The sequence below is a fragment of the Eucyclogobius newberryi genome, unplaced genomic scaffold (genome assembly GCF_026437365.1).
Source record: "Eucyclogobius newberryi isolate DKJ021-1_F unplaced genomic scaffold, fEucNew1.0.hap1 SCAF_1, whole genome shotgun sequence".
Lineage (NCBI taxonomy): Eukaryota > Metazoa > Chordata > Actinopteri > Gobiiformes > Gobiidae > Eucyclogobius > Eucyclogobius newberryi.
In genome coordinates this window covers 9,773,564-9,798,416 of record NW_027315723.1, presented here as the reverse complement: position 1 = coordinate 9,798,416, position 24,853 = coordinate 9,773,564, and the positions used below count along the sequence as shown (strand labels likewise).

At 41.0% G+C, this 24,853-nt stretch overlaps 1 protein-coding gene across 1 annotated transcript in view; it reads left to right on the top strand.

Moving 5' to 3' along the window:
- The window catches only part of LOC140377737 (ATP-binding cassette sub-family C member 4-like), a 31,419-nt gene extending 6,648 nt beyond the window's left edge, over positions 1 to 24,771 (top strand). The window contains exons 11-30 of the mRNA XM_072463319.1: positions 268 to 459; positions 533 to 627; positions 915 to 1,001; positions 1,083 to 1,179; positions 1,534 to 1,728; positions 2,120 to 2,257; positions 2,332 to 2,369; positions 9,231 to 9,340; positions 9,417 to 9,563; positions 9,653 to 9,732; positions 10,318 to 10,468; positions 10,550 to 10,669; positions 10,753 to 10,863; positions 10,955 to 11,055; positions 11,161 to 11,352; positions 11,940 to 12,095; positions 13,109 to 13,198; positions 22,686 to 22,858; positions 24,383 to 24,488; positions 24,563 to 24,771. Coding sequence (XP_072319420.1) covers positions 268 to 459; positions 533 to 627; positions 915 to 1,001; positions 1,083 to 1,179; positions 1,534 to 1,728; positions 2,120 to 2,257; positions 2,332 to 2,369; positions 9,231 to 9,340; positions 9,417 to 9,563; positions 9,653 to 9,732; positions 10,318 to 10,468; positions 10,550 to 10,669; positions 10,753 to 10,863; positions 10,955 to 11,055; positions 11,161 to 11,352; positions 11,940 to 12,095; positions 13,109 to 13,198; positions 22,686 to 22,858; positions 24,383 to 24,488; positions 24,563 to 24,724 — 2,541 coding nt within the window. The 3' untranslated portion in view covers positions 24,725 to 24,771. The remainder of the gene's footprint in view (positions 1 to 267; positions 460 to 532; positions 628 to 914; positions 1,002 to 1,082; positions 1,180 to 1,533; positions 1,729 to 2,119; positions 2,258 to 2,331; positions 2,370 to 9,230; positions 9,341 to 9,416; positions 9,564 to 9,652; positions 9,733 to 10,317; positions 10,469 to 10,549; positions 10,670 to 10,752; positions 10,864 to 10,954; positions 11,056 to 11,160; positions 11,353 to 11,939; positions 12,096 to 13,108; positions 13,199 to 22,685; positions 22,859 to 24,382; positions 24,489 to 24,562) is intronic.
- The last annotated feature ends 82 nt before the right edge of the window (positions 24,772 to 24,853 follow it).

The window sequence follows — 24,853 nt, the reverse complement described above, 5'->3', positions numbered from 1 at the left end:
TTCCAGTGTGCCAAAGCAGAGTACAAGAGCAGCGGGAAAATAAAAACCATGCTACCAAAATGAAGATAAATAGCTATTGCAAATACCATTTATCTAATATAACCATTTAACTACACTATAGAAGGTTTTTTGATACAAAAAGTAGAATCTGAAAACCACCAATATATTTAATTTATAATCCTATGGAATGTTGTGATGTCACCTGAGACCCAGCAATACAGATGGACGGCCAGTCCATTGATCTTAACCCATAGCTTCTCTGTCCAGTCTTCTCTGCTCAGTGCTGTTTTGGGGGAACTTCCTCGTGACTCAGGAGCATTGACAGTCAGAGGTCAGCTGGCATATGCCTCTCAGCTGCCCTGGGTCTTTCCTGGAACCATTCGCAGCAACATCCTGTTTGGAAAAGAGCTGAACCCCCAGAAGTATGAGAGGGTCCTCAAGGCCTGTGCGCTGAAGAGGGTGAGACTCAACTACACATCTGATTTATTTTTGTATTGATTTAGGGCCTTGGTTAAATGTTTATTTTGTGTAGGACATGGAACTGCTCCCTAATGGAGACTTGACGGTAGTTGGAGACCAAGGGGCCACTCTGAGCGGAGGGCAAAAGGCACGGGTCAACCTGGCCAGGTATTGTTTTAATTAAATTACTGCATCGTATTTCTAGGTTGCATTATCATACATTATCACTTTCCATTTGCTTCACTTCAAGCTGGTAGTTCCAAATTCAGTAGACTGTCAAAAAAAGAGATGAGATAGAGATGTCTGTTTGTGAGGTCAACAGCACATTATGGTAACAACTATCCAATGCTACTGCCATCTTGAATGTTTTGACGGTTTGAGGAAATTCAGAACAGTGTGCGGTGAACGTCTATGTATATGGTAGTTATTGTTTTGAATTAAGTGTATGTTTGTAGAGCCGTGTATCAGGATGCCGACATCTACCTCCTGGATGATCCCTTAAGTGCTGTTGATGCTGAGGTTGGAAAGTATCTTTTTGATCAGTGAGTTGTCTGTCTGTTTTGAATCTTATGTCCTTCTTATAAAGTACCGTGGTGCTAAGTTGCTAATGTATGCCTGAACAGCTGTATCCGAGGTTTACTAAAGAACAAGTGCCGCATCCTGGTCACTCACCAGCTACAGTATCTGAAAGGGGCTGACCACATCATTGCCTTGAAGGAGGTTTGTACACAATAACTGAAAGTATTTGTGAATAGGGTTACATGATTAATTGCAGTCAATGAAAATTGTTATGTAATAGTTAGTTTGCAAATTGCAAAAACTGCAACTAGGGTCTTGTATAAAATGTCTTCTGACTTTGTAGTATGGACTGTTTTACGTTCACAATGAATGTTTAAATGTACGGTACTTTCAAATGCAAATTATTTGTGCAAATTCTTGATTGAGAAAATAGTTGCAAATCTGATCGCAATCCCGTTGATTAAAAGAGACTCTCTGTCTCAGAATGCTGGTATTATAATTCTATTATTACATGCTATACCTTCTGTTCAACTTAAATGTATGCTTGTGTGGCAGGGTCGCATTATGGCTCAGGGAACATACCAACGGCTGAACGGATCTGGATTCGACATGGTCTCTTTACTGAAGAGTGACGAGGAGCAGGGGCTTCGTGCCGTTGAGCCAGACAAACCTTCGATCAGGAGTAGATCCACAAATCACTCCCAAAACTCTCACAGCAGCCTCCTGCAGCAAGAAAGCCATGAGCATCCAGTAGGTGTTGTTTAAAAGGTGTGTTTTGGTTGGGCCTCAAATTGCTATTTTAATTGTTGCATTGTTGCAAATATAAAATCACAAAGGTTGCAGTAATTTGTCTTATTTTCTTTTTAGATATAAAAAAGAAAATGAATTGCTGCATTTACTTATGGTACAATAATGTCTTTAGTTTTGAGCCAACTAATCACTACAGTAATGAGCTCCACACAGCTCTCGCTCTGGTTTTAGAGTTAGAAAAAACAATATGGATCAATCAGCTGTCAGCAATTGGGTTTATATCAGCCAGGATGTCTATGGCCAGGGCTGTAACAAGAATAAACCGTCTATATTTCATCACTCACCAAGTAGTCATGCATGAAGTTAACCTTATGTGTGTCTTTTTTTCCAGGTGGAAACTGTTCATACCATTGTGGAGGAAACGCGTGTCGAAGGAAATGTTGGCTGTAAAATTTATGCGCGGTACTTCACTGCAAGCTGTAGTTACGTGGTTCTACTGGCTATTGTACTGCTCAGTATTGTAGCTGAGGTAAGGCACTGTTATTACTCAACTGTAAAGAATGCGGTGAGTAAGTTTGCCTAGTTTGTGCTGTGTCTCCACAGGCTGCATATATCCTACAGGATTGGTGGCTGGTGTACTGGTGAGAATAAGCGTCTTACGTTGCATAAACCTTATACTTGTAATCTTTAAGGTGCACTCAAACTTCTGGTGAGAGGTGCACCACATGCTTGTCTTCATGGAGATGTTTGGCTTGAAAGTTCCACTGTATAAAATTAAAAGGGCCTTTTTGAAACATTTTGTAACAGGATACTGTAATAAACAACAAGGTCAGAGATGTACTTTGGGGCTAGGTCATAAATAGCTTTGAATGTGGTGAGAATTTTGATGTTGATTCTTTGTTTTATGGGGAACCTATAAAGTTGTTTGAGGACGTGGGTGTTGTGATGGTTGGCGAGTTTCCCAGTGATAATGCGGGTTGCGAGTTTTGAAGAAGCTACAGTTTCTGGAGGGATGTGTTGGGGAGACCAAAGTGGAGAGCGTTACAGTATTCGATGCGGGTGGTTACAAGGCTGTAGTCAAGAATGGCAGTGGTCTTTTGGATTTCTTATAGCCAGTCTAGTGTCGTACCTTGACAGTTTCGACTACACTCCTTCCACTTCCCCAGAAGTGTCACTGGTGTTACTGTAACGTGCCGACATTGTCAAAGTACAACATTAAAATAAAGGACTGACTATAAGCTATGCAATAATGATCCTTATTGGATTAAGTATTGCAGTGGTGTGAGTGGAAGAAGCACAGAGATAATGTTATGAAGATGAAAATGGGGTGATGTTATTTATGTGTGATCGAAGGGAAGAGAAAAGTCATGGATAATGCCTAGACTCTTGACCTGAGGGATAGTAAGGAAGAATGGTGGAATCATTGAGAAAAACATTGGAAATGGAGAGAGTGGCCTGTGAGAAGGTCTTCAGAGTTAGAGCTGTTCAGTTTAAGAAATAACCAGGAAATGATTTTAAGGGAGGTTGGTCAAAGTGAGGTTTTAATTCTTTCTTAATCATTTAATTTCTTCTTATAATCTTGATTTAAGTTTTTAACTAAAACATGGCTTGACAAAGACACAGGGAAATGTAGTTCTAATAGAAACAGAAACCCACAGTACTCATCCATGGTGAGAGATGTGTGCGTGCAAAAGGGCTACACCTCCTGTCATCCTGGTGCCCTCGTGCAGGATATAAACACCACCGCTTCAAACAACCTGGATCATCACCCGTCTGTGTCTTCTGTGGTCGCTCTGAGAAACTTAAAGGAATAATAGAGGATTTTTGGCGCGCAATCTGAGTCTCATTTCCTTGTGGCGTGGACAGCCAATTAGTTCTTCCACATGTCAATCATTCCATGCGTGCTACTGCACGCTTGTTCTGGCTTGTTCCCAGGATAGCAGCACGTTTTCCTGCAAAGTCCGTTTAAACGTGATCGACTTCATACAAATATGTATGGACCTTGTCTTCTCTCTTTTAACACCGACCTCACTCTTTCATCTGTAGCAGTCAGTGTGTGACAATCAGGTATGCTGAATTCAAATGCTCACAGACAATCAATCAACCTTTATTTATAGAGCCATTTACAACACTCAAAGTGATCAAAGTGCTTCACAATAAAAATCAAGGCAATGCAAAACATAAAACTAAGTACAGTATTTTTCCGGACTATAAGTCGCACCTGAGTATAAGTTGCACCAGCCAAAAAATGCATAATAGAGAAGAAAAAAAACACATCTAAGTTGCACTGGAGTATGAAATGCGGTTGCAAGTGTGAAAATAACAAATAATATCACATACAAGTCGCTCTGAAGTATAAATATAAGTATAAGTCGCACCCCGGCCAAAACTATGAAAAAAGGTGCAACTTTAGTCTGGAAAATATGGTAAAAACCATCTGTACAAAATAAAGTGTCACTACATTACAGAGTGTTAAAAGCCAGTCTGAGTTTTAAGCCTAGATAGATAGGCTAAAGTATGTGATGGTGCGCATGTCGGGGGCAGTTTGTTCCAGAGTCTGGGACCAACTACAAAGAAGGCTCGATCCCCTAGTGCTTGAGTCTGGCTCTGGGGACTTCCAGCAGAAGCTGATTTGATTTTGACCTTAGAGCCCTGCTTGAGTTTCGGGCGGACAGAAGCTCGACCAGATAAGGAGGTTCCAGGCCATTTAGAGCTTAAAAAACAAAAAACTAAAATTTAGAATCATTTTCAAAAGAAACGGGAAGCCAACGGAGAGCAAAAAGACCTGGGGTGATGTGTTGACGTCTGGGTGTAGAAAACGCGCCGCAGCGTTCTGTATAAGCTGAAGACGTCCGAGGGCAGACTGGGAGACACCGACATAAAGTTCATTGCAATAAGTCTATTCTAGAGCTGATGAAAGCATTAATAGTCCTTTCAAGATGAATGTACGAAGTCTTCAATCAAAAATAGACTTTATTAGAGTGTGGGCAAAACAAGCAAATCCTGATATATTTGTATTCTCTGAAACATGGTTAACCTCCAGGATCTCAGATGCACACATTTCATTGGACATTTATAATATTCCGCTGAGACCCAATAAACGAGGTGGAGTAGTAATATTAATAAAATATTGTTTTACTGCAACTGTAAATTCCAAAGTCTCCCAAGTCAAAACGTTTTGAATACATAGCTCTAGAGGTGGATCCGGATAAAAATAATACTGGGAAAATGACAGTTGTAGTGTTTTATTGTCCTCCATCTGCACCTGTCGGTGAGCTGGAGTTACTGAGCTGGAGTTACGTGTTTTTGGTGACATGAACATCAATTGGTTGTCCAAAACTTTCTAACACTCTAAAAAAACATTGTAACGAATTCAACCTCACACAACTTATTACTGGACCCACCCTATCTTACCCTAAAGACTCACTTAAAGCAACATTACTGGACATTATCTTAAGCAACAAGCCTCAGAGTTATAAATGTAGTGGTGTATTTCCCCCTGATTTTAGTGACCACTGTCCTGTTGGGTGTGTGCGGAACCCAAAATGTATTGAATCCAAATTAAGTATAACAGGTCCTATAAGCATTTCTGCCTGATCAGTTCTATAGTGACATTGACACTAGTATCCCAGAACCCAACACAGCACTGGACTTTTTCATTAAAACATTTGATGATATTACTGATAAACAAGCCCCTCTTAAAAGAGTCAAAAATGCCTGGTTCTGTCCAGAGATTGCTGCATTATTTCGAGATCGTGACAAAGCCTGGGCAGAAGCCAGGGCAACCAAATCAGCAGCAGATTGGCAGCAGTTTTGTCATAAACGCAATAAATATGTCTCTTCTGTTTGTAAAGCCAAAACATCTTACTACGTTAATACTTTTACAAAATCACAATTCAAATTCTGAAAAACTTTGGCAAATGGTTAAATCCTAATCGCAAAACTCTACTCCCTCTTTACCAAATGAAATGATTAAAGATTCAATCAGCTTTGACAACAAAACATATATTTGTGATGTGTTTAATCAGCACTTTGCTGACTCTGGAAATATCTTTGATGCTGCTGCTCCATCTGATGCTGTTACCCCAATACATGAGAATTGACCTGTTGATCAAGTATTTTCCCTTAAGCCCTTTACACAGTAGGAAGTATTAAATATGTTGCTCTCTATAGATCCAAAAAAGGGTGTCCACTGGAGCTGACACCCTCAAACCTAGGTTACTTTTGTTATCAGCCCCACTAATAGGAAATTGTTTAGCTCATGTTTTTAATCTCACAATTCACATTGAAAGTATCCCATTACTATGGAAAACTGCTTTTGTTCTCCTTTTGCACAAAGGAGGCCAGAAAAAAATATTTGAATAATTTCTGTCCAATCTCAAAACTATCCAGCCTTGCAAAACTCTTTTAGAAGCTAATTAGTAACCAGGAAGCACTATGTGGCAAAGTCCTGAAGATGGACCATGTAATGAGCACTGTAACGCAAACCGTAAACTTTATCCTAAGTAAAGGTTTAAATCACCGGCAATTTCAGTCCTTTCTACGGGAGATAGGTTCAGAGTTTGTCAACATTCCTTATCACACAGTGTTGGCCAAGTCAGGGAAAAGTTGTCAACAGAGTTTTTGAGCTCAGCAACGAAATCTGTCAGTTCATGGACAGTAAAGGAAAAGACTCCACTGTTTTGCGGGATGAAAAGTGGAAATGTGAGTTGGCGTTTCTGGCTGACATAACAGCTAATCTCAATGCCTTAAACCTCCAGCTCCAGGGACGTGACCTCATGATCACTGACATGTATGACGCAGTGAAAGCATTTCAAGTGCAGCTGCTTTCATGGGAGACACAAATGCACCAGTGCAACTTGCCCCACTTTCCCTGTTGCCAAGTAATGCTGAACCAAGTTGGCGCAACAGTGTTCCCAAATACGTACTTTGCTGATTAACTGAGCGCACTGCGCACGGAGTTCGCACAGCGCTTTGGTGACTTTGAAAAACAAAAAAAGAATTGCAGAGTTTATTCACTCCATATTTGCAGCATTGAGACGGAGGCGTCTTTTGCAGCATGTTCATATTTCTGACTTATACGTATAATTTTGACAGAATATATTTTTATGGAGAACAAGATATTTTAAGTTATTTAAAGTTTATTTATTCCAGAGCATTCCTGTCTGTTTTTATTCATATTTATGTTCAAAAAACATTTAGCTTTTGTGTCTTCAATAAATGTTCTGTTTAGCCCGGGACCTAAAGTGTGTTTTAAATTTTGGCCCCCTGTGCAATTGAGTTTGACACCTACATACACCAATGCTATTCCTTAACACACAGAAAACACAATTCAACTTAGAATATGAAACGACACAGAAACATCAGACTTTTGTGTAGCATGCATGGGAGAAACCGCCGGGCCGGGTCACCAAGGCTGTTGTAAGCAGCCTGGCAACCCTGTGTTATTCACCAGATTTCTAAAGTCTGTGCTGAACAGTTTGTTAGCACCATTCACTCACATACTTAACATGTCGCTTCAGTCTTGAACATTCCAAAGGACTTTAAAAACTGCGGGCATAAAGTCTCTCCTAAATAAGAGCAGTCTTGATGCGGCAAGACTGAGTAATTACCGGCCCATATTTAAGTCTTTGAAAAGGGCTCACTGATGTCCTCTTAATAAACAACTCATTTGATGTTTTCCTGTCAGGTTTTAAATCTTAGCATTGAGACTGTTCTTGTCAACGTGACAAATGACACCCGAATAAACAAAGCCTCAGTCTTAATCTGTTCTGCATCACTGGTACTGCCCTAAATTGGTTGTACTTTGTTGAAATTGGTAAAATTGGTGTGTCTCAGACCACATGCCCCTGACCTGTGGAGTGCCCCAAGGGTCAATCCTGGGATCCCTTCTGTTCATCCTCTACATGCTGCCGTTAGGACACATTTTCGCTGCTTATCAACTGGGCTATCACAATTATGCAGACAACACACAGATCTATGTTTCATTTATGTTTTATGTGAATATGGACCAGTAGATTCACTCTGTTACTGTATCCAACAGATCTGTGTGTGGATGCAAAACAGCTTTCTCCAGCTGAACTCCGATAAGACCGAAATTATTTCCTTTGGCCTAAAGAAACAAAAAGAACATAATAGCAGTCACCTCCAGAGTCTTGCTCTAAAACCTACAAATCAAGTTAAAATATGGGGGTAATAATGGATTCGGACTAGACCTTTAACAGGGATGTCAAATCAATAAAATGATCTGCTTTTTACCTGCTAAAAAAAATCTAAAGTATATTGTCTAAACCAGACTTGGAGAGACTTATCCATGCGTTTGTCTCCAGTAGTTTAGACTACTGTAACGGCCTGCTCACCCAAACGAGCTGTAAAACAGCTGCAGTACATCCAGAACGCTGCTGCTCGGGTCCTGACTAGAACCAGGAAGTATGATCACATTAGTCCTGTTCTCAGGTCTCTGCACTGGCTCCTGTGGCTCAGAGAATAGACTTTAAAGCAGCTCTGCTTGTGTACAAGTCTCTCCATGGCCTAGCACCAAAGTACATCTCAGACATGTCAGTGCCATATGAACCATCTCGGACTCTGAGAACCTCAGGGACCGACCTCCTGCTGGTGCCCAGAGTCAGGACTAAACACGGGGAATCTGCGTTTCAGTTTTATGGAGCTAAAATCTGGAACATTCTTGCTGAAGATGTGAGATAGACTTCTACTCTGACAGTGTTAGAATGTAAGCTAAAAACGGTTTTGTTTAGCTGTGCATATGACTCTTTTATGTCTTAAACAGTTTTGTGATTTCTGTCATGTCTTTATAATACATGTTTCCCTGTTGTGTATTGCCTTGTGTACAAATTGTGCTCTACAAATAAACTTACCTTGCCTTTTGTGGAGAGGTTGAGCTGGGTGTTATCCGCTTAACAGTGAAAGTTGTTGTGCTTGCAGAAGATGAGATCTTGTGGGAGAATGAAGATGAATATGAGGGGCCCAAGGACAGAGCCTTGAGGCAGTGACTGAAAAGGGGTTGGATTTATGAAATTTGAGTTGAATGAACTGATTGCGACGATGTGAACCAGGAGAGAGGAGTGTGGAAGATAATAATAGATTTGAGTGCTGTGTGAAATTATGTCAGTGGCTGCCGTTAAAGTGAGGAGTATGAGGATTAATGGTAAACCAGAGTCACCAGAGTGATTTTTAAAAGTCCAGTTTCTATGCTATTGAGTTGGAAAAAAAACAGATTGGGACAAACAGACACAAGACAAAGTTACATATCAGATCTGTGAAGAGGCAATACCTGCTCACTGTAAGAATGTATGATTTTGAAGGTATTTTTTGACAAATAAGACCATTTTAGTTGAATAATGCTATACTGTGTACCTTTTCTGGCATCTCCATGGAGACAAGCACGTGGCGAACCCCCCACTGGAATACCGTAGTTACATAGTCCACCTTATATATTATTTATTATACATTGGTCTGGCTAATGTGTTCATGTTTCTCTGCAGGTCAAATGGACAGGCTACAAACACCACAAAAGAATGCATTCGAAATATCCACAATGAAACCACCTCACATCTGGACTCAAATCTGAATTTCTACCTCAGCATATATTCAGGTTACTTTTGCTCTCATATGACCTTATCTGTATAAACTAAAACTCCTCCAAAGAAGGCCTTATGTTGCACTTACAGGTTTGACCATAGCTGCGGTTGTCTTTGGATACGCAAGGAGTTTAATGATTTTCCATGGCCTGGTTCGATCCTCCCAAACTCTTCATAACAACATGTTTAGTGCTGTACTCCACTCACCTGTGCGCTTCTTCGATGTCAACCCCATTGGTCGGTCCATTTATTTGGATGTATAGCCTTAGATAACGACAGATGTAATAGTATGTTGTTGTTGTTGTTTTTTTCATTTATTCCTGTAGGACGAATTTTAAATAGATTTACCAAAGACATCAGCCAAATGGACTCCCAGCTACCCTTAACTTTTGAGGATTTTTACCAGGTACATGTTTTTGTTGTTTTCGCTTACTTTTTTGTTCTGCCACACACCCTCCAATAAAACAAAACAAAAAGTGTACGGTAAATAATGTCACTGTGTCTGTGTCACTAGTGAATTTGCAATAGTGGTCATTTTGGTGTTTTCTCTTGTAATAGATTTGCTCTATGTATATTATTTTATATTTTAAAACCTATGGAAATAACCTTTTTTGTGTGTGTTAACAATTTTCTATACTAATAATAATATAATTAGTTGTAATTTTAATGTTGATTGTGTAAATATACTCTTCACATTCTATTTCCATTAGAAAAAGAAAAATCAATTGAAAAATTATTGGCACAAGGAAATAAATAGTATTTTTAAATGTGTCAGTAAATAATTAACACAAAATGTTTAGTATATTATATTATATAGTATATTTAGAAGACCCACTAGAGCTCAAATATACTATTGTTTTGAAAAGGTTCTCCACTTGTGCAAATAAATGGTACACACGACAAACATAGAACACCTCACCTCATTTATTGAACAATATTATACAAATCCCTTTAAGTTTTTGTGTTTTCCTCTCTGTCTTTTTGTCAATAGTTAATTTTGCGTAACACTGGAATAATCGCCGTGGCCGCCTCAGTAATCCCTCTCATCCTGGTTCCTGTCCTGTTTCTTCTGCTTCTGTTTTTGTATTTGAGACGTTTCTACCTCCACACCTCACGGGATATTAAACGCCTTGAGGCTACCAGTAAGTCAATTCACTTCCATTGTTGGGGCTTCCTGTACGAAAAACACGTGACCTTGAATACCCTTGTTGATTTCCTTGCAGCCCGTAGCCCCGTGTTCTCCCACCTGTCTTCGTCTCTTCAGGGTTTGTGGACAATCCGAGCGTTCAGAGCTGCAGACAGATTACAGGAGCAGTTTGATTCTTATCAGGATGTTCACTCAGGTTTGCATGTTTCCTTTTTTAAATTAACCATAGCGCAAATTCAAATCTACAAAAATGATCATCTTAATAGAAAATGTTTCTAGGGACCTGGTTTTTATTCTTGATGACATCCCGTTGGTTTGCACTGCGGCTCGATGGCATTTGCGCAATATTCGTCACACTTACTGCATTTAGCTGTATTTTACTTAGAAATGGTGAGAACATTTGATTGAAATGTATTTATTTTTTACTCCGGGAGAAAAGTTCCATAGTGCCTCTTTAAGAATGTCCATGTTGTTGCTGTAGGTTTGCAGGCTGGAGAGGTGGGCCTGGCGCTGACATACGCTATGACACTTGTGGGCAACTTTCAGTGGATGGTCAGACAAAGTGCAGAAGTGGAGAACATGGTCTGACTTCAACACTTATTCAAAGTTTATTTTTTAAAAAGCAATTCAGCAATAAGGTATACAAATATGTATATCTACATATATATAACCCCCCTCTGCACCCAGATGACCTCCGTGGAGCGAGTGGTGGAGTACACTGAGCTAGAGAGTGAGGCACCATGGGAAACAGAACGGAAACCCCCTCCTGATTGGCCGAGGCAGGGCATGGTGACTTTCAACAACGTAAACTTATGCTACAATGTGGATGGGCCCCTTGTGTTGAAAGATCTCAGCTTCATCTTGCAGCCCAGTGAAAAAGTAAGGCTTTACAAACCATTTAAAGGCACAGAACCTAAAGAACATAATATGTAACTCAGATCTCTGTGTGCTGTTGGCAAACGGCATCTAATACTCCAGGTTCATGATCAATAAAGTTACATTATCATTTTAATGGTCATTACGCTGTAGCTGGAATTAATTTATTTCTATTTTCGTGAACTCCACTTGCCTGAAAACTTGCTTATAATGAATACCAGTGTATACCTCAATCTTTTTTTTTAGGATTGTGGTAAGAAAAATATTAGGATATTCACAACTATTCTTATTTAAATTTGCATTTAAACTGTGCAAAATATTACAATGACTCTAGTTTTAGCTGTGTAAATATAATATTAGTGTTAATGTAACACAGAAAGCCAACACATTTTATATGGTTTAACCTTTTGGAGTATTTATTCAATTTAATTAACACAATTACATAAATAATCATAATGGATTAATTTTGACATCCTTATTAGAAGTTTATACTTAGAAGTTGGCAAAGTAAGGAGTTGGTTGAGAAAAGTAAAGCCTCTCAAGTGCAAAGAGTATAAAGGGAAAAGTCTTAAACCTTTTGCATTTGTCAGGTTGGCGTTGTGGGCAGGACTGGCGCTGGAAAGAGCTCGCTGGTGTCGGCTCTGTTTCGTCTTTCTGAGCCAGAGGGAAAGATTTACATCGATGGAGTTTTAACGTCAGAGATTGGCCTCCATGACCTGCGCCAGAAGATGTCCATCATTCCACAGGTCTGAACTCACTCTGCTCAATATGTGTACCCAAATGAACGTCATGGATCTATAGAAGGGGTGTCAAACATGCTTCCGGCGTGTGGGACTTTGGACCTTTTCTTTCTTTATTCCATTTTGTCCACTATTTTATAAAGGGGAACTCTCGAGCTGTTTAATATGTTGTACATAAAAGTAAAGCTGTAACTAAGGCTGGGTATTGCCTAGTACCTCACGATACAATACGTATCTCGATACATGATCCACGATATGAAACGTATCCCGATACACGCAACTTAATACGATACGCATCCTGATTCATTGATATCCCTTAAAACCGGTGTTAAAGGTTTACTAAAATTATGATTTGATTAAATAGGATAACAAAATGCATTAGAATTAGAATCATGTTTACAATGTCCTATAATTAAGTCACATTTTCAGCTCCTCAGATTCAGCAGTCTATAGGTTCAGAAGTGTAGATCTCGGAAATGTCTATATTCTTGATATTGTTTAAGTGTATCACGATACGCATCTCTGTATCAATGCACGTATTGCAAAGAAGTCCATCACAATATATAACGATATCGATATATTGAGCACAGCCCTAGATGTAACCCTCAAATTTCCTGTCAAATCAATTATTCACAAGTAAAAAATGAACCTAAAATAAATTGAAAAATGAATAGGACTGTTATATGGTTTCTTCCTGGACATTTTTGCTTAATTATAAGTCCCTAAAACACATTTTTATTGAATTTACCTTCAGCTTTTAAAAGAGAATTGTCAAAACCCAAGTCATAAATCCATATTCCTGTTCCTGCTGCTGATGCATGAATATGGACCCAGTCTTTCACCAATAACTATTACTAGGCTATATAAAGCTATTTATTTTAGTTTTATAGTTTTATTTTTCAGCCCGCGACCCAGCCTGAGCATCGAAATTCGGCCCGCGGCCCAAAATGAGTTTGACACCCCTGATCTATAGTTTGGTGTGAATTGATAGTTATAATCAATTGTCGTTTTGGTTCCAGGATCCTATGCTGTTTAGTGACACTGTGAGAAAGAACCTGGATCCTTTCTGTCAGCACACTGATGAAGACTTGTGGAATGCTTTGGAAGAGGCGAGTTTAAATTTAATTCAATGACAGTTGCAAACCTGCTGTTCCAGTTTGGTCCCTTTTTAACATGCCCAAATGTCTCATAAGTGCACATAAGAGATTTAATATTGACATGCTCTGTGTTTACAAACTAAAAACAACATTTAAGCCCTGGATGAATGGTGACGGTTAAGTTTTGACAGGACGTAAATTATGGTTTCAGAATATATTTATAATCAAGCAGCCCTCAAGCCCAACAAGCCCCACTCATGTTCCAGAAGTAAAACATTTTTTAGACTAAAAGTAAAAGTGTAATTGACTTGGCAAAGCCTTTTAAAATCTTGACTATCAAACCTAGGCATATTTTTGTTCTTTTTTTTTTTTACAAATCTTATAATGTATTATGTAAATTAGGATATTTTCTATTGGATCTTCACATTGTAGCCTATTCTAAACAAAAATACCCCTTTGTGGGAGCTTGTGTGAGTGAGGACGTGATTGAACAGTGTGTGCACACAATTGTGCATGCGTGCCTGGGTTAGGGTGATCGGTTTGTGCTCCCATGCCTGTTCACAAGCATGTAAAGTATGTGTAGTGATGTGATTATGTCTATGCGCCCAGGCCCTCACACAGAGAAGCGTGCGCGTACCTGCCCCTGAGTGCAGTTATGTGTGTAAGTAGTAATTCACATGATAGAGTGAGTGTACCCCATACCTGAACATATGTGTGCATATGCCCGCTTATGAGTGTAAGGATGTGCGTGTAGTTGTATAACTACACGCCCGAGCCGAAGGACGAGAATCGTCACGGTGAGGGACTTATTAAAATTGTATCTGAGGGCCAGAAAAAAAGCAAAAATCTAGTACTAAACAAGGACAAATATGCATGAGTAGTATCAAAAATTAGAACTCAGTGAGCTCTAATTGTGAGGACCCCGTGAAAAAATATTCAAAGACATCTCAAAAATCGGCAATGGGAGCCCGATGCCAAAAAAAAGTTGCAGTATTAGCAGTATTACAGGAGAAAATGATTTCATACTCTGTCCTTTAAAAGAGAAGGAAAAGGAAGTCCAACTGGAAGAAAAAATAAAATAACTAGAATCTTACATGCAAGTAATCCATCAGGAACCGTCCATAAAGAACTAAGAAAAAAATAAATAATAAGCGAGTGTCTGCAGTGCCGCGGCGCGCGGCCGAAACTGCCATGTTATTTTTGTGCCGGCCGCGTGCCGCGGCTCCTGAAACTGCGCCGCTATTTGACCGCGTTTTAGCGCCGTTTTAGACCGCGCCGGGTTAAGGTTAGGGTTAAGGTTAAGGTTAAGGTTAAGGTTAGGGTTAGGGTTAGGGTTAGGGTTAGGGTTAGGGTTAAGGATAAGGATAAGGTTAGGGTTAGGGTTAGGGTTAAGGTTAGGGTTAGGGTTAGGGTTAAGGTTAAGGTTAGGGTTAGGGTTAAGGTTAAGGTTAGGGTTAGGGTTAAGGTTAAGGTTAGGGTTAGGGTTAGGGTTAGGGTTAAGGTTAGGGTTAGGGTTAAGGTTAGGGTTAGGGTTAAGGTTAAGGTTAAGGTTAAGGTTAGGGTTAAGGTTAGGATTAGGGTTAGCCATGAGGCTATAACGGCTATAAGGGAAATGCCGCGGTCCTTGAAACTGCGCGGCAATTTGACTGCGCCGCGGCTCTCCAGCCACGGCCAAATAATAAACAAAAGAAACCAATTCCTTATTCACAGACTTCGTCACGAGAATTTTCACCACAGCAATATATCTGGAAAATATTTGGCTAATCAAATCAACAGAAATAAAGAAAAAACAGCTATAACCTCTATTAGGAACTCAGCGGGAAAGCTAACCAATTACATTTTTTCACGAAAACCTTTTTAAATAGTTTTAGCCAGGTGCGACTTATATATCATTATATATACATATATATATATATATATATATATATATAATAAAAATTATATTATGACCCCGCCCTAAATTATACAATCCGTACTTTTGGCATCTCCTCCTACAGCTTTCATTGAAAACTTTAATCGGATACGGTGTGGTCAGGTGTGGTCATAGTGAATTTTAAACTTTTTTTTATTTTTTATTATGTTTCTTAAACATTCACTCACGTGACTCTAGCTTGAGCCTTATTGACCTTATTCCACCCCGCCCACTTTTCCCTCTTTTCCCACCTGATCAGCACTGCCATTGTAATCTCACTTTCGATCCAGCGGAAACTCTGTTGGTTTTAAGAGAGAACGAGGGAAAAGTATCGGCGCTAAATAGTAAGTAGATTGATTTGTGTAAAATATCCTATGTTCATGTGCACCAACAAGTCAACAATGCACCAATTCCCTGGGAGGCCCCAAAACCGTTTTTAAGTCTGTGTAGAACTTATTTTCTCTCAAAGTTGGCAGCATCATGTTAAAGGTTGAATAGACCAATCAGAGTCTCATTTCCTCGTGGCGTGGACAGCTGGGTAGTTCTCCCACATGTCAACCCTTCCCTGTGTGCTATTGCACACCTGCAGGCTCGTTCTGGCTCATTCCCAGGATACCAGCACGTTCCCTTGGCTGCACATGCATGGTTGATATGCCGGTATGTGTTTAGCAAAGCTAAAGTTCGAGTTCCTTCAGTGTAGCACGCTTCAGACCACAAAGTACAAAAATGGCTGAGGGACGACAGAGAAAGACTGTGTTCGAGCTGGCTCAGAAGAGACGGAAATCTGGGGAGACAAGAGATGCGATCGTTTGTGCTAATAAACAAATGCAGCGGCGCTGGCTTGATGGTAGGCGGCCTCTCGAAAAGAACAGGAGGGTGGGGGTGAGTGTGCGCATGCACATTTTTTTTTTTAAAAGGACTTACATTACTCAAATCGCCAAATAATCCTCTATTCAATCTTTAACTACCATACTTTTCGGGCTATAGAGCGTTTCTGAATAAAAGCCGCTTTTACAAAATTTACAAAGAAAAATAAACCGCAGGTACCCACATTGTAACATGAGATATTTTTTACACATAGTACTGTGTACTATATGTGTACGCTGGAGACTTAATTAGACCAATTTCTCAGTGGATATAAGTTGGATTATTATAAAACACACACAGCATTTTGAAGCTTAATCATAAAACACATCACAGCTGTCCCTACTGTCCCCTCTGTCCTTGATTACACTTTGTGAGCTGTTTTACCTGTGTCTGTCTTCACATCTGGCTCATCTGCTCCTGAGATTGTGCTTAGCGAGTGAGAGTTACGTTGTGACATGAGATATTTACACAAAAATATCGTCCACGGTAGTGATCCAGGGGTCAGTTCGGGCCAAGAAAGTCTCATTTCAATGCAGCAGGTTCTAAACTGCAGACCGCAGTATATCACATGCCCATGCACAACGTTTGTCTTTGCATTTCGCCCATGGATCTATTATATTAACTGGATAGGGTATGGCTAGCCGCAGCATGTTGCAAACGGCCAGTTCATTGGTACTGCAGCCAAAGAAATTGCATGGCCCAGAAAGCTGTTTTTCCATAGAGCGCATTGTAATGAAAACCTGCTGGTGTTCGACTGACAGGGCACCTAGAGCTTTCAGAAATGTCAGATATAGCTGAATTTTTTTTACCTTTTTTCAGGTCATTAACTTTTTCTCCGTTTAAAATTCTTCAGTCGTCTTAAAACACATTTTAAGCTGTTAGCTTCGACTACGCTCTAGCGCGCCACTCTAACCCAGCTCGTGCAAGTGCCGTGAACAAGCCGAAGTGTCATGAACGAGTTGCGGACGTAAAACTATGGATACGTGGGTTTAATAACAGAACAGATCATCAAACTAATAAAATAAAAATCTTAAATAAATTTAAGAAAATACATTCCATGTATTTAATAAGAGTTAGAATTATTTCCATTGTAAGTGAAAAAGTTTGCAAACTAGATATTTGTTTGTGGTTTTATATTTTATTTGCGAAACACCACAAAACACTGAATAACACTAAAATATTGAGCCATGACATGGTTGAAAATTAAGATCTTTGTTAAATTGACGTCTGAAAACAAAATTGCATTATTGAGCAAATGTTCTGCTGTATTGTAAATGTTGTAAAAGTAAAGAAGCGGCATTAGGCCATACCATAAACTTTCAGGTGAACCTCATATTTTTATAGATCCACGAGTGAAAATTGCTTGATTTTATGATTACAGCTGGCTCACCATCAGGTCATTTACTTTTTCCGGTTCAAAATCCTTCCGTTTTCTTAAAACCAGTTTAATATTTCGCTTTATCTCACACTGGCCTCTGCACTGCTCCAGTAACTCTGGCTCTAATTGGTCAGCACAATCACATGGTACAAACTTATGTAACTTCCGGGCCACAAGCAAACTACATAACTTCTGGGCCACAGTCCTCAAAGAGTTCTAAAGGCTAACTGGTGACATGCGTCACTGAGCAGCTGCCATCGACTTGAATGGGTCACAGGTATGGTGAGGACCCAAAAGCAGCACAGGCAGACGGAATATCACTTGGTAATGACCTTTATTTATAACAGTGGATTTTAACGGTGATCTTTCAACTGGCAGGCAGGTCCAGTGGTAAGTGGTTTAGCCACAGAGCCGAGCAGGCGTCTTACAAAGAGGGAACGGGAGAAAATTGTGGTCAAAGACAGAAGGCTGAGGTAATATCTAGGGCAGAGATGAGGAAGGCAGGTCAGGGACATGCGAGGTCAGCAACAGGGAATAAGTCCGGGGGGAAACCACTGGAAAGTCAGGCATGATACGAGAACAAACTGGCGCAGAGACAGGAGCAGGCTTAAATGCAGCCAGAGCTGTGTCAGGTGTAGGCAGTGGATCTGATGAGGAGGCGTGGCCGACTGTCAGAGTGGAGCAGAGACAGGTGTAGGCAGTGGATCTGATGAGGAGGCGTGGCCGACTGTCAGAGTGGAGCAGAGACAGGTGTAGGCAGTGGATCTGATGAGGAGGCGTGGCCGACTGTCAGAGTGGAGCAGAGACAGGTGTAGGGAGTGGGTCTGATGAGGAGGCGTGGCCGACTGTCAGAGTGGAGCAGAGACAGGTGTAGGGAGTGGGTCTGATGAGGAGGCGTGGCCGACTGTCAGAGTGGAGCAGAGACAGGTGTAGGGAGTGGGTCTGATGAGGAGGCGTGGCCGACTGTCAGAGTGGAGCAGAGACAGGTGTAGGGAGTGGGTCTCATGAGGAGGCGTGGCCGACTGGCAGAGTGGAGCAGAGACAGGTGTAGGGAGTGGATCTGATGAGGAGGCGTGGCCAACTGGCAGTGTGGAGCAGAGACAGGTGTAGGGAGTGGATCTGATGAGGAGGCGTGGCCGACTGGCAGAGTGGAGCAGAGACAGGTGTAGGGAGTGGATCTGATGAGGAGGCGTGGCCAACTGGCAGTGTGGAGCAGAGACAGGTGTAGGGAGTGGATCTGATGAGGAGGCGTGGCCAACTGGCAGAGTGGAGCAGAGACAGGTGTAGGGAGTGGGTCTGATGAGGAGGCGTGGCCAACTGGCAGAGTGGAGCAGAGACAGGTGTAGGGAGTGGGTCTGATGAGGAGGCGTGGCCGACTGTCAGAGTGGAGCAGAGGCAGGTGTAGGGAGTGGGTCTGATGAGGAGGCGTGGCCGACTGGCAGAGTGGAGCAGAGACAGGTGTAGGGAGTGGATCTGATGAGGAGGCGTGGCCAACTGGCAGAGTGGAGCAGAGACAGGTGTAGGGAGTGGGTCTGATGAGGAGGCGTGGCCAACTGGCAGAGTGGAGCAGAGACAGGTGTAGGGAGTGGGTCTGATGAGGAGGCGTGGCCGACTGTCAGAGTGGAGCAGAGACAGGTGTAGGGAGTGGGTCTGATGAGGAGGCGTGGCCGACTGTCAGAGTGGAGCAGAGACAGGTGTAGGGAGTGGGTCTGATGAGGAGGCGTGGCCGACTGTCAGAGTGGAGCAGAGACAGGTGTAGGGAGTGGGTCTGATGAGGAGGCGTGGCCAACTGGCAGAGTGGAAAGACACCAGCAGACAGGAGATGAGCAGACTGTGACAGAATGGACCGCCATCTTTGGTTCTCAGTCTAAAGGTTTGAAGATTTGTCAAAATTAACTATTAACGCTGAACAAAAACCATTGCGGCGTACCTCTATCTGCAAGCATGTTTCCATGGCAATCTAACAACTATTGCCATAGACTTACTTACATGGGTTTTGGTTTTAAGCATTTTAAATGGATGACAAATTTTGATTTTATTTAAATTTTATTTAGATTTGTAATTATTTTTGCAAACATTTTACACTTTTGATCTACAAACCGTACTTAGTAGGTTCCAGGTCAGTGTAAAATTTGTTCTAAACCTGCTCATCTATTCACTGTTCTATATGGAAAATGCCTAATTATCAAGGCAATTTAAAGACACATGCATGGATAAGTCTCATCAAGTCTGGTTTAGAAACTGGGGTCAAGTCGGGCCCCCAGTGTCTAAACCACTGGGGGCCCGACCTGACCCCATCTGCACTTTACATGGTAGAAAGCAGCTGATGTTACTAATTTGACGTTGTTTTTAAAAGTTCAAGTCTGAGTCCGGGGGTGCACGGTGGCAAAGGCGGTTAGCGCTCTTGCCTCCCAAGAAGGAGATCGTGGGTTCGATTCCCGGACCAGACCAACGTCACATGATCTCTCTGGGTGGAGTCTGCATGTTCTCCCCGTGTTACCGTGGGTTCTCTCCGGGTTCTCCGGCTTCCTCCCACCGTCCAAAGACATGCATGTGTTAGGCAAAATTTGTGATTCTAAATTGGCCCTAGTGAATGAATGTGAGAGTGAACTGTCTGTAATGTCTGTGTCTCTGTGTTGGCCCTGCGACAAGTTGGCCACTGTCCAGGGTGTACCCCGCCCGAAGTCACTGGGATAGGCTCCAGTCACCCGCGACCCCGAAAGGGAACAAGCGGTAGAAAATGGATGGATGGAAGTCTGAGTCCGTTATTACCCCCAGATTTCTAACTTGAATTGTACGTTACCAATCTCAACAATGTAATTTGTTACCTTGAAAAGAGCAGTCTCAGTGCTGTGGTGCAAAACATCAAATGACTCGTTTATGAAGAGGAAGCCAGTGAAGCTGTAAAAACCTTTTCAAGGACTTTGACCAAAAATAGCAGATTAGAGATGGGCCGATAATTACTCAGTCCTGCGGCATCAAGACTGCTGTTCTATAGGAGAGGCTTTATGAGCGCAGTTTTCAAAGACAGTTCCAGATTGAAGCACTAGTGAATGGAGCTGTTCCGCACAGACTTTAGAAATCTGGGGCTGCATGTAGATGAACTCAGACTAGTGATGATCTCAGAATCAGAAAAGGTTTATTGCCTTTGTCAGAACAGAATTCACAAACATAGGAACTTGCTTTGGTGATACGGTGCAACATAAAACAATGAACAATGATAAAACAACCATATAAAGCAAAAAAGAAACAATTGAAATCTGCTATAGGATAAAAATAAAAATAGGCTTACTATGTACGCAAAATTTACAGTTGAATTTACATATGTAGTGCAGAAAGAGAACTGTGCAGTGAGTAATTAAAATAAAGTGACATTGTTTAAGAAGTGAGTTTGAGTCTAAACGGCTCAAGGCTCTGTTTGTCCCAGAGCCCTGGACAGTTTTGTCTCTTGCAGGTGCAAAGAGAGTCTGGTGGTTTTCGGGTTATTGTTTGCTTTGTGAAATTCATAGCATTTTTAATGCCCTGAACTTTGTAATTAAAGAATAATGCAAACTCATTACACTTGTTGCATTACACGTAATGTGATGTGGAAATTAGCTATACCCGCAGCTGAGCTGGAGGTTTGTTAATCTGTAATCTGTAAATAGTACACCTGAGTTGTTACTGCATCTTCCAAATATTTCATAAAAATATTCTATATACAAAATTAAAGTTTAGAAAAAGCCAAAGTAATATATTTTGACAAGCGGTACATGAAGAAGTCGCTGGAAACGGGTTTGCTTGTGTCTCTGCCTTTATTTATCAACTCTACCTCTTGAACACACCAAACTAACTCATGGTAAACTGTACCCACAACAATAGCACTTCCCAACAAGCATTTTCAAGTTTACTAGAACACGACAATATTAGCTAAAATCTGGCATATCTACATAACATTCATATGTTCATTAATATGCACTGTCCCTTTTCTAGGTAAATAAATACATTAAAAAAGATCATAAAAGGAGGACTCACGGTATAACGTCAGAGTAGATGCACGGTTGCACCGCCGCTGGCGAAATTTAACTTAAAACTACAGTTTTCCCCACAAAATCCCAAGAGTGTTACAGGTACAGAGTGCTTCCTCGAGGATGGACTGAAACAGGGAAGCACTGTGGCACTCACCAGGATGAGTCAGCCTGGTGAGTGCAGCAGCATGCTTCCCAGTAAGCCCCGTCTGTCTGCCCATCCAAAGGGAAGGATAGAGACTGTTCTCTAGCTAAAGACTGCAGGAATCAATCAAATTTCCACTTTGGGCACATATATGAGGTACCAATAGCACTGTAAGAAGGTTAAAAGCTCTGAAAAGTCGATTTTGCATGATTATGGGACCTTTAACACTGACGTAAAGAGGCTGGACTTGGCCGCTGGAGGCTGGAGTGGGATGGTGCCAGTCCTTATATGGTTTAAAGAAGCGTTCACACCGCTGCGTCCAAATTCACGCCGGACGCTCGACACGCCTCCTCGTGATAATATATAGAGAAAGAAGGAGAAACTTGGATAATTCCCGCATGTAAATTCCGCACAGAAATGAGACATGTGGAGGGTAGCAGAGAAGACGTTAGCAGTATTTATAGTCTGCGCGGGTTTCATGCTGTGTCGACAGTAGTAATCTGAGCTAGCTGCTATGAAATCTCATTAATTTCGGCGCGTAACTGTTTAGTTGCAATTTTTTTGCGTCAAGCATAAACCTACCTAGGCAAGGCAAGTTTATATGTAGAGCACATTTCATACACAAGGCAATTCAAAGTGCTTCACACAACAGGAAAAAATCCTTAAAATCACAAAGAAATTACAGAAACAGAAATACAATAAAATTAACTAAATTTAATTTTTTTTTTTTTTTTTTAAAACATCTAGCCACAAAGGGTAACGTGTTTTCGGAGTCCAACTCCTTTTTAAATCCTGTTTAAATCAGTCCAACTGATTGTACATACTTTTACATGTCCAACGTGTTTCGGAGTCCAACTCCCAACCTATAGAAATAGTTAACCGAGAAGGAGAGGAAGCGAGAGACAAAATTATATAAATGATTCAGGCAGCCACTCCACTAATTAGATTAAAAATAAATGGGAAAGAGAGGGTCATTTTAATTGGTCAGACAATGAATGGGAAGGTGTGTGGTAGGTGAGGTTCTGTTTGAAAAATTTGTCACATTTCTTTATATTTTTTTGTTGGTGGGAACGCGGTAACAATATAAATAATGTATCCTCTAATTGCATTTATTTTGTCTTGTGTTTGCATCTAAAATGCCCCTTTATCTCAGTATTAAGTATTGACCTTCATCGGTGTCCCATGTTCAGGTGCAGCTGAAGTCTGTGGTGGAGGAGCTGCCCGGGCGGCTGGAGACGGTTCTGGCCGAGTCCGGCTCGAACTTCAGTGTGGGGCAGAGGCAGCTCGTGTGTTTGGCACGGGCTGTTTTGAGGAAGAACCGCATCCTAGTCATCGACGAGGCCACAGCCAACGTGGACCCCAGGTATCAGCACACAACACAGACACTTCTGTGCCAGAGCAGCACATTGTGTACGTGTTCTTGTGGAGTGCTCGCCTCTTCGCAGATCTGACCTGGAACTTGGCCTTGTAGTGTCTCTAGCTCGTCTTCATGAAGATGTTATCCCCTTGCCTACAGTGTTCCACAGTATGGCATTAAACATATCCATCTCCATTGAAACAAGCAGGAGACGCTAGGCCAAGTTACAGAACAGATCAGTGAAGTGGCGTCCAAGCTGAAATAAATGCTAGATAAATGGTAAATTTGCCTTTAAGTGTGTGCAGACACTGGGGGCAAGGTGGTTCAAGTCTATGACAGGTTAGATTACACATTTCAGTAAAACGTACTGAACACAATTATATTTCAGATTCTACTAAATATTTGGCCCTAAAGTTTTTAATTGTACTTCCTGGTTGGGCTGCAAAGTAATTCCACAATTATAACATACTGAAAAGTTATGATTTGACAAACAATAATATGATATAACACCTTTTATTTTGAGGAAAGATTATTTAAAATGTCAGAAAATGATGTCAGTTAAGTGTAAATTGTCCCTGATGTCATCAATATGCGACGTGCCTTTGAAAACCCAGGGATTCCGTTTTACAACTCGGTACCACTTCCTGTAGTTTTAAACTTTTGTTTTTCAAAATGTCTTCACTAATTGCAATTAAACAAAAATAAAGCTATGATAAATATTCACCTCAGGTGTGATCTACTAAATTAAGTCATAATTAGAAAAACAGAACATGTCATGTGGACTTTTAAGTGGCAGTATTCAACTGAGCAGTTGTGATCGCACCTCTGGGTCAGTAGATCTGACCACTCTACCAAGAATGTTTGACAAGCACTCTGCCACTGAGCGACTGCTGCTCACAAAGAAAAGTTTAATGCCATACAATGGAACAAAACCACAACCCCAGCTCGTCTCTGATGTTATGGACACTCCACAAAATGGGCTTTATATAAAGTGCCAATTATATACATAGATCTTAATATATTTGTGATAAGTATATTTGCATGCCAGTAGCAGTGAAGAAATTGCTCTGTAAAGTTTGGATATTGTTACATCTCTTAACAAACCAATATTTGCCAGTTGGCCCAATCTTTATTAAAGGTGGAGCACCATAGTGTTTGTGGACGGGATATTGCATGGCTTGGTTTTCAAAACATAATGACAATGACACACAGCACTGGTCCCTCCCTTTGCTTTACAATTCAAACATGTTTGAATGAGTGGAGTCTTGTTGAGTCTTTCTGTGGTGCACTTTGTGACTCAAACATGAGTTCAGTCAAATGGATATTGTAGTTTGTCCTCGGCTTTAGGCCCAAGACCACTTTAAAAATGAATGAGCCACAAATTGGAACAATTTCAAGCAGGATTCTGAGGATTTTTGTTAGCTGTTATTTTTCATGTTATAATGGATATAACAAGTTATTTGATTTGTCTTGTAATGGCCTTCTTTAAAAAGCACTTTTTATGATCGAGAATGGAAATATTTTCTTCAGGACGGATGAGCTGATCCAGAAAACAATCCGAAAGAAGTTTAAAGATTGTACAGTGGTTACCATTGCCCACCGCCTGAACACAATCATTGACAGCGACCGAATATTAGTGAGTGTTTTTAACGAGTCGGAAAAATAACTTTACTCATTTTTATTCAAACAGAACATGTATTGCTCTTTAAGGTGTTGGACAATGGTGTGATCCAGGAATTGGACAGCCCTTTTACTCTCCTGCAGAACACAGAGGGAGTCTTCTTTAAGATGGTCCAGCAGCTGGGTTTGGCCGAAGCAGCTGCACTCCTCGAGTTGGCCAGACAGGTGTGTAGAAAGAAACATGACCTTTGACCTGGTGGCATTTAGGCTAAAGCCAGCACTCTTCTTTCACAGACTGCACACAGATGCAGGTGCTACTTTCTTTTATAATTCTCGAACCACAGTTGCCAAAATAGTGTGTCATTCCTCCAGCACAATTGC